Source organism: Olea europaea, chromosome 7, assembly GCF_002742605.1.
Source record: "Olea europaea var. sylvestris chromosome 7, O_europaea_v1, whole genome shotgun sequence".
NCBI lineage: Eukaryota > Viridiplantae > Streptophyta > Magnoliopsida > Lamiales > Oleaceae > Olea > Olea europaea.
This window is the reverse complement of record NC_036243.1, coordinates 12,165,625-12,175,484: the sequence shown is the minus strand read 5'-3', so window position 1 is coordinate 12,175,484 and position 9,860 is coordinate 12,165,625. Positions and strand designations below refer to the sequence as shown.

The 9,860-nt window shown below is 46.4% G+C and overlaps 1 protein-coding gene across 1 annotated transcript; it reads right to left on the bottom strand.

Annotated features, from left to right (window-relative positions):
* Positions 1-7,132: 7,132 nt before the first annotated feature.
* Positions 7,133-8,407, bottom strand: LOC111397904. Its single transcript, XM_023024867.1, has one exon. The coding sequence runs from the start codon at positions 8,405-8,407 to the stop codon at positions 7,133-7,135; it is 1,275 nt and encodes a 424-aa protein (XP_022880635.1).
* Between the last annotated feature and the right edge of the window lie 1,453 nt (positions 8,408-9,860).

Genomic DNA, 9,860 nt, shown 5'->3' with positions numbered 1-9,860 from the left:
TATAAAATTATTTCAATTTTTTACTGGTGAAAATTACTGATTAATTTATTTTTTAAATTTTTTGTTCGTATTATAGATAAAAAAAATTTATTTATATATATTTTTAAATTCTTTTCTCTTTATGATTGAACTTAATTTTTTCAATTACTACTTTTCTTTGTTTCAAAGGAGAAATTTTTTTCTATTCAAATTTTTTTCAATATAAATTTGTTTGATTTAAAATTATTTCAATTTTTTCTACTAATGGAAATTACTGCTTTTCTTTGCATAAAGTTGAATTGTTCATTTTTGCCATTACTATATTGAATCATTCAATTTCAAAATTAATATCACTAATAGCTTATCTCAAATGATTATTTTTATAACTAATTGATTCGCTTCTTTTTTAAACACTAAACTCGTATCAACATTATGAATGCTAATATGACGTTCAAAATAATCCTGCTCGTGCAATAGTATTCTGAAAAATCTGGAAACTTCATCTTGTTGTCTCTGCATTTGAACTCACTAATTCTTATGTTTACTTTGCATATGAACTCATTGAGTCACGAGTTAAGTCTTGAAGTTTGATATTCTGAAAAATCTGGAGACTTCGTCTAGTTGCCTCTGCATTTGAACTCACTAATTCTTATGTTTACTTTGCATATGAACTCGTTGAGTCACGAATAATCGGACTTAGCACAGACTCACTATATTAATTAGTGCAACACAAGAAATTTCTTTAGACTTGTCCATATTAGTCGCCAACAAAATTCAAATTTATTTAATTAATAAAGTAAAAAAAAATTAATACAAAAATATGTTCAAAAACATATTTGACCAACAACTGCATACGTAAATCTCAACATTAGGCAGAACATACAATCTCATGTTATCTACATCATAAGGAAGCAAATTATGAACCAAACTCCGAAACAAACTGTGATATCAAGTTGATGTACCATTTTCTTTTCTGACAAACTATTGAATCACATAATTTGTTGATCCCAAAAAAATGTTGTCAACAAATGTCGGATCCATCTGTGCACACGTAAGCGAAAGTCCAACACGCAAAAACACGTGGACGGTCTAAAACGGACAGATCAAGGGCGTGGGAGTAGCTCAACGATGCGAGATGAGAACATTTGGAATCCGACGAGATGATCGTAGACCAATTGTACAATAATTACCAATCGATGTTTGTAAATGTATATGTAAAAATGTGTAAACTCGTATTGTGTTGCAAGATAATAAGAGAGAGTTGAGTAAAGTGTTGTTTCTTGTATTGATTCTAGCATTAGCCTTTGTATGGGGTACATGGGGGAGTATTTATAGTGTTATAAGTTAGATCGTGACCCTTGGTTCGGGATACACGTGGCCTCATCCGAACAATTTACATGTCAAATTGTAGGCATCAGCCGCACCTAACCTGCTATACATTTATTGATTAGCAGATCCGCCTCTATCAGTGACAAGACATGACCTTTACATTCATGACAAACGTCCAATCAATCATTCAGGTAAGATCTTTGTGCAGAGGATCTCTTGGGAGAACTGTCTATGGAAGATACTACTTTGTGATTCGGAGGTTTCTACCTCGGCTATAGAGTTTCGGCCAACAGGGCCTCGGCATGTGGGGCTTCGGTATATATGGGTTTAGGCTTCTGTGGACCTCGATTTGTGGGCCAGAGATGGAACGCTGACCTCTCATCCGAGGTGACGACGCTTCCCAACATGGTGGATGGTTCATCCTTGTTGAGGCTTCTCCTAGTAGCGATCAGCCTCACCAAAGGGAGGCAAGTGGCGTGAGCTTTGGAATTCAAGCGAGGTGGCCCAGAGATGGGACGCTGACCTCTCCTCCGAGGTGACGACCCTTCCCAACATGGTCGATGGTTCATCCATGTTGAGGCTTTTCCCAGTGGCTTTCAGCCTCGCCAAAGGGAGGCAAGTGGCGTGAGCCTTCGAGCTCAAGTGAGGTGGCCCAGAGATGGGACGCTGTCCTCTTCTCCGAGGTGACGACGCTTCCCAACATGGTGGATGGTTCATCCATGTTGAGGCTTCTCCCAGTGGCATTCAGCCTCGCCAAAAGGAGGCAAGTGGCGTGAGCCTCGGAGTTCAAGCGAGGTGGCCAGAGATGGGATGCTGACCTCTCCTCTGAGATGACGACGCTTCCCAACATGGTGGATGGTTCATCCATGTTGAGGCTTCTCCCAGTGGTGTTTAGCCTCGCCAAAGGGAGGCAAGTGGCGTGAGCCTCGGAGTTCAAGCGAGGTGGCCCAGAGATGGGACGCTACCTCTCATCCGAGGTGACGACGCTTCCCAACATGGTCGATGTTTCATCCATGTTGAGGTTTCTCCCAGTGGCGTTCAGCCTCGCCAAAAGGAGGCAAGTGGCGTGAGCCTCGAAGTTCAAGTGAGGTAGCCCAGAGATGGGATGCTGACCTCTCCTCTGAGGTGACGACGCTTCCCAACATGGTGGATGGTTCATCCATGTTGAGACTTCTTCCAGTGGTGTTTAGCCTCGCCAAAGGGAGGCAAGTGGCGTGAGCCTCGGAGTTCAAGCGAGGTGGCCCAGAGATGGGACGCTACCTCTCCTCCGAGGTGACTACGCTTCCCAACATGGTGGATGGTTCATCCATGTTGATGCTTCTCCCAGTGACGTTCAGCCTCGCCAAAGGGAGACAAGTGCGTGAACCTCGAAATTCAAGCGAGGTAGCCCAGAGATGGGACGCTGACATCTCCTCCGAGGTGACGACGCTTCCTTACATGGTGGATGGTTCATCCATGTTGAGGCTTCTCCATCGGCGTTCAGCCTCGCCAAAGGGAAGCAAGTGGCGTGAGTCTCGGAGTTCAAGCGAGGTGGTCCAGAGATGGGATGCTGACCTCTCCTTTGAGGTGACGACGCTTCCCAATATGGTGGATGGTTCATCCATGTTGAGCCTTCTCCCAGTGGCGTTTAGCCTCGTCAAAGGGAGGCAAGTGTATGAGCCTCGGAGTTCAAGCGAGGTGGCCCAGAGATGGGACGTTGACATCTCCTCCGAGGTGACGACGTTTCCTAATATGGTGGATGGTTCATCCATGTTGAGACTTCTCCCAGTGACGTTCAGCCTCGCCAAAGGGAGGTAAGTGATGTGAGCCTCGGAGTTCAGGCGAGGTGTCCCAGAGATGGGGTACTGACCTCTATTCCAAGGTGACGACGTAGTGCGAGATGAGTTCAATCATGGAAAATTTGATTGAATTATGGAAATATTACATGAGCTGGGAAAGATCATCCAACGAGGTAGTACATTCATTGATAATAGATTCGAAGGTGCTCAATGTTCCATGGACGAGGTTGTGCCTTGCTGTCCATGTCCTCAATCTAGTATGTCCCAGGTCAGATCTCTTCTTTGATTCTATACGGGCCTTCCCAATTTTGACCCAAGGTACCGGTACCTGGTTCCTTGGAGGAGAGAAAGACTCTCCTAAAGACCAGGTCGTTGATTCAAAATGACCTCTTCTTCACCCTTGAGTTGAAGTACTTCGTTATCTTTTTTTGATATGTGGTGAGCTTCAGCTGGGCATCATCTCTTCTTTCCTCAATGAAGTCGAGGTTGAACCTCCAGAGCTCATCATTTGTTATTTCACTGAAGTGCAGATGTCGGGGAGATGGAAGTCCGACTTCGATGGGGCTCATTGCTTCAGTTCCGTATGCCATGAGGAAAGGTGTTTCCCCTATGGGGGTTCTCATTGTGGTTTGGATTTCCCAAAGCACTTGTGGTAGCTCATTTGGTAGCTCATTCACCCAGGCCCCTTTTGACACATCAAGCTTCCTTTTCAGGGCATGTTTGATTGTCTTGTTCACAGCCTCAACTTGGCCATTTGCTTGTGAGTGGTGAGGGGGTGGAAAAGTGCTTCTTGATACCAAATTCTTCACACAAACTTTTGACCTTCTTGTTGTCGACCTGTTTACCATTGTCTGAGATAATTGAGTAGGGAATCTCGAACCGGCATAAAATGTTTTTCCACAAGAACTTGGAGGTGTTTGCCTCTGTAATTTTTGCCAGTGGTTCAGCCTCAACCAACTTCGTGAAGTAATCAATGGTCACAATTGCAAAGCTCGCGCCTCCTCTGACTTTTGGTAGAGGGCCTATGAGGTCTACACCCCATTTCGAGAAAGGCCAGGGCTGGAGACCACGGTCAAATCTTGCGATGGTTGTCTTTGAATAGGAGAGAATCGTTGGCATTTGTCACATTTTCGTACAAACTGAAAGGCGTCCTTTTGCAAGGTAGGCTAATAGTACCCCTATCTCAGTATTTTATACGCCAAAGATAGACCTCCAGAGTGGTTACTGCACACTCCCTCGTGGACTTCCCTTAAAATGTAGGTAGCCTCTTCTTTTCCCACGCATCGAAGGAGTGGGGAGGATAAACTCCTTTTGTATAGTACATCATCAATGAAAAGAAAATGAACTGACCTCTTCCTTAGCTTGTCAGCTTCATGCTTATTAGCGGGAAGTACTTGGTCCTTTAGGTAGGCCACGATGGGCTGCATCCAGTTAGGAGTCCCGACAAACCACATCACATTAGGGGCCTCGGTTGATGGTATGAGGAGGTGCTCTATTGGAATTATTGTGAGTAGTTCGGAGTCCTTGCTACTTGCAAGTGTGGAGAGCGCGTCTGCATGTGCATTTTCAACACGGGGATCTGGATCAACTCAAACTTTTCAAATGATGGGACGAGGTTCATCACCATTTTCAAGTAAGAGGCCATGGTTTTGTCTCTGGCCGAGAAGTTGTAGTTTACCTGGCTAACGACCAGCTGGGAGTCGTTACTGATAAGTAGCCTCTTCACTTACATTTTTCTAGCTAATCTGAAGCTCGCAAGAAGTGCCTCATATTCTACCACATTATTGGTGGCCTTGAACCCGAACCTTACAGCCGAGTTCAGCTTGTGACCTTCTGGGCTGATGAGGACAACCCCGGCACCTGAACAGGTGTCCCCAAACGACCCATCCACGAATAAGTTCCACGTAGGGGGCTCAGTATTTTTCATGATTTCATCCACCTCGGGTAAATTGGCAAATTCTGCCACAAAATTAGCTAAGGATTGGCCCTTGATGGCCGCCCTAGCCTTGAATACAATGTCAAATTCGCTTAACTCTACAGCCCATTTCAATAATCTTCCTGAGGCATCGGGCTTTTGAAGTACCTGCCTCAGGGGAAAGTTTGTTAGCACATGTATGGTGTGGGCTTGGAAATAGGGCCTCAATTTCTTGGAAGCCGTGATCAAGGCCAAAGCGAGCTTCTCCGTATCGGGGTAACGGGTTTTCGACGATAGTAGTGCTTTACTTGTATAGTATACGGGGAGTTGGGTCGTCCCTTCTTCTTGGATTAGAACCACACTGATGGCCTCATTGGAGACGGCCAGATATAGCTGAAGAATCTCACTAGGATTCGGTTTGGAGAGGAGGGGGGCCTACCCTAGGTGCCTTTTCAGGAGCTGGAAGGCCACTTCACATTTCTCGGTCCATTGAAACTTCTTCCCAGTTTTCAACACTTTGAAAAATGGGAGGCATTTGTCTATAGCTTTGGAGACGAAGCGACTAAGTGCGGCCACTCGCCCAGTCAAGCTTTGTACCTCTTTTGGCTTTTGGGAGGACCTCATCTTGAGTAGGGCCTTAATCTTCTCAGTCTTGGCTTCAATTCCACGTTGGTTAACCATGTATCCTAAGAACTTTCTGGAGGCAACCCCGAAAGCGCACTTGAGGGGGTTGAGTCTCATCCTATATCTTCTTAAGATTTGGAAGGTGTTGTTGAGGTGCGTCACGTGGTCCCCAGCTTCCATACTCTTCACAAGCATGTCATCTATATAGACCTCCATTGTCTTGCCGATGAGGTCCACAAACATTTTGTTGACGAGCCTTTGGTATATGGCCCCGACGTTTTTCAACCCGAAGGGTATCAACTTATAGCAGTAAATGCCTCTGTCTATAATAAAAGAGGCGTGTTCCTCATCGGCCGGGTGCAAGAGAATTTGGTTGTAGCCGGAGTATGCATCCATGAAGCTCAAAAACTCATGCCCAGCCATGGAATCTACCAGTTGTTCAATTCTTGGGAGTGAAAAGCTGTCTTTCCGGCAAGCTTTGTTGAGGTTAGTGAAATCAATGCATACTCTCCACTTTCTGTTGTGTTTCTTCACTAAAATTGGGTTGGAGACCTATCTCAGATAGGTGGCCTCCTTGATGAAGCCATTTTTGGATGAGCTTCTGAACTTCTTCCTTCAGGGCCTCATAACTCTCAGGGTTAAGGGCTCTTCTCTTTTGTCTATACAGGGAAACCTTAGGATCAATTTTCATGTGGTTGCAACTAACCTTGGGGTCTATGCCTACCATGTCCTCATACCTCCAAGCAAAGACATCAAGGTTCCTACTTAGGAAATCCTTGATCTTTTCTTTCAAACTGTTGGACAAGCCTTTTCCCACTTTCAACAATTTGGATGGGTCTCGGGGGTCCACCTCCTCAACTGGGGATACTTGAGGTTCGTGCTCAATTATGCGGGGTCAATCTCATCGATAACCAATATTCCTGGCATGGGTGGTGCGTCGATCATTTCCACATCTTCCAGTTCGGAGGGAGCATCACCTAGGACATCAGCCATGACTATGTCGGTGATAATCACATGGACGTCCCGGGGCTCTACCTTTCTGATGGAGCGTAGATAGCACTCTCTCGAGCCTCTTTGGTCGCCTCTCACCGTTGCCACCCCATTTTTCATCAGAAATTTCATGCATAGGTGGTGGATGGAGGTGATGGCTCACAATTCCTTTAAAGTTGGCCAACCCATAACAATTTGGATGGGTCTCGGGGGTCCACCTCCTCAACTGGGGATACTTGAGGTTCGTGCTCAATTATGCGGGGTCAATCTCATCGATAACCAATATTCCTGGCATGGGTGGTGCGTCGATCATTTCCACATCTTCCAGTTCGGAGGGAGCATCACCTAGGACATCAGCCATGACTATGTCGGTGATAATCACATGGACGTCCCGGGGCTCTACCTTTCTGATGGAGCGTAGATAGCACTCTCTCGAGCCTCTTTGGTCGCCTCTCACCGTTGCCACCCCATTTTTCATCAGAAATTTCATGCATAGGTGGTGGATGGAGGTGATGGCTCACAATTCCTTTAAAGTTGGCCAACCCATTACTCTGTGGTAGACCGATCGACTGTCAATAATGAGGAACTCCATAAAGTTCATTACGGTTTGGGAAGGCTCCCTCATCTCCACTGCAAGGGTGATCTTTCCTCTTTGAGTGATGCTATCTCCGGTAAATCCGTACAATGGAGTAGTGGTGGGCGTCAACTCATGGTCCAGTATCATTATGTCGAAGGTGGACCCGAATAGGATGTTGACAGAACTACCGTTGTCAACTAGCATTCGTTTGAGCCCATCTCGGGCTATGACCACTCTCACCACAAGTGCATCGCAGTGGGGGTAGTAAACCCCTTCAACGTCCTCCTGGGTGAAGACAATAGGTGGAACTTGATCCCTTTGGGAGCTGTGGCCCACAATATAGCTGGTAAGCGGGGGGCGTCTGGCCTCACGAGCATAGTTCATTTTAGCATTCCGCATTTCATCGCCTACATATGGGCCTCCAAAATGGTATCCATCTCGTGGATAGGGGGCCTCATCCTGAGTTTGTCGACTTCTTCGGTGTCTGCATGTTTTCCTGAGCTTCTTTGCATCGTGTTCCCTTCGTCGTGGGGAAACCTCCCTTTGACGGGGAGTAGCCTCTTCACGCCCAGGTCGGTTGTCATACCTAGGTGGGGGCCTATTAATCTGAGGTGATTCATTTTTATCCCTGAGGGGTTCCTGTTGGGTACAATGAGCATAGTCTTGACAATTTACTGTGTTGTGGCCATAGGACCGATGGTATATGCAGTATCGGGGGGTTTGGATTTGACCTATTTCTAAGTCCCAAACGCAAGCCTCGGCCTCTCCCCCTGCGGGATCCTTACGGAGTTCCCATCTGCTAGGTGTCAGTGACTTGTTGATATCCTCATATGCCAAGGTCGGGACTGCGTTAAGAGTGGTGGTGGCAAGTGCTTGCCCAGAACTCTCATTTCCGGCTTGGTTCATTTGGTAATCCATCAAGTGGTAGGTTGGCCCTCTAGCACGCTGTATTTGCGGAGCTGGGAGGCCTCTACTTGCCCTATTCCTATGCTCAATCAATTCTCCATTGATGATCTCCCGTCTCATCATCTCGAGCAGGGCGTCGTAGGTGGTGGGGTCCTGATTTTGCACATCCTTCCAAAACAGGGTGTTCATGTTCAGGCCTCCTCTCAGAGCAGACAATGCCTCACGGTTGGTGACTTGCACACAGTACATCATCTCATCAGTGAAGCGTGATAGAAAGCTCTTCAGGGATTCTCCATGTGCCTGTCTCATGTCTTAGAGGCGTTGGATATGAGCCTCTCTCTCTTTGCTCACAGCGAACCTCTTCAAGAAGGTGGTCTTGAATTCGAGCCAACTTCTTATATTTCTAGGTGGTAGCCTACTATACCAAATTTCAGCTGCTCCGCTAAGTATTAAGTGGAAAGCTTTGCATTTCACAGTTGGGGTGGCTCGCCTTAGGCTCATGTAAGTTTTGTAAGTGTTCAGGTGCTTCTCAAGGTCGCCTCTTCCGTCATACTTTGGTATCTTGGGCATAACATAGTGGTTTGGGACCTGGGTACTCCTTAGTTCCCTCGAGAATGGCAGGTTATCATCATCATCGTCCAAGTCACAGGACCTCTGCTGCTCATCCGAATCGTTTTCTTTGACCTCAACCTTGGTGGTTGGCGAGAGGTTCCGGGAAGTTTCCTAGCCTCCTCTTCCCTCCTTTGGCGCCTATTTCTAGGCGGTGCAGCACGGGAGGTATTTTCATGCCTTTCTTCCGGCTGTTGAGGCATAGGAGGTGGAGGCTGTGGCCTTGTCCAAGGCTCGCGAGGCTGTTGTTCCCTGGGCCTCAGTTTTGTAGGGCTAATTCTGTCAAATACACTATCTAACCTCCTATGTCTTTGCTTTTGGTCATATGGAGGTGGGAAGTTATCATGGTTCAAAGAGACCTCGGTGGGTCGCCCAGAACTGTAGTTGGAAGAAACATCAACTTCCATTTTCCTTTCAAATGGACATCTACCTTTGCTATAGTCTGGCGATGCAACTCTCTGATTTTGAACTTCATCTTCTTACTGGTAGCGCCCTTGGGGGGCGTATGGAGGAATAGGGAAGCCTCCTTGGCCTTGCATTTGGACCATGAGTTCCCTCATAGCCATGTTCTGGCTAGCAACATCTCTCATGTTGGCTGCCATGGCGGCCATTTCTCTTGATAATCGGGCTATCATTCGCATTCCACCTTGTCTATGGTCGTGGTGGAGTCGGTTCCGAGTTATTGGGGTAGCTGCTGGAGGGAGCACACCTACATTTTCTCTTACCCTTCTGGGGGGGCGTGTCTTCGTTTGAACTCATTTTCTATGTTTGAACTTCAGATTTTTGCTAAGTTGTGGGACTTCCTCTTGTTCTTTTTCAAGAACAAATCCTTTTTTAAGGGGGCGCCTAAATGTTCCTCTTCAATATGTTTTCACTATAAGGTTGTTCGTGCTTATTGTATGATTTTCCACAGACGGCGCCAATCTGTTGACCCCAAAAAATGTTGCCAACAGATGCCGGATCCACCCGCGCACACGTAAGCGAAAGTCCAACACGCAAAGACACGTGGACGGTCTAAAACGGACAGATCAAGGGCGTGGGAGTAGCTCAACGACGTGGGACGAGAACGTTCGAAATTCGACGAGATGATCGTAGATCGATTGTACAATAATTACCAATCAATGTTTGTAAATGTATATGTAAAAATGTGTAA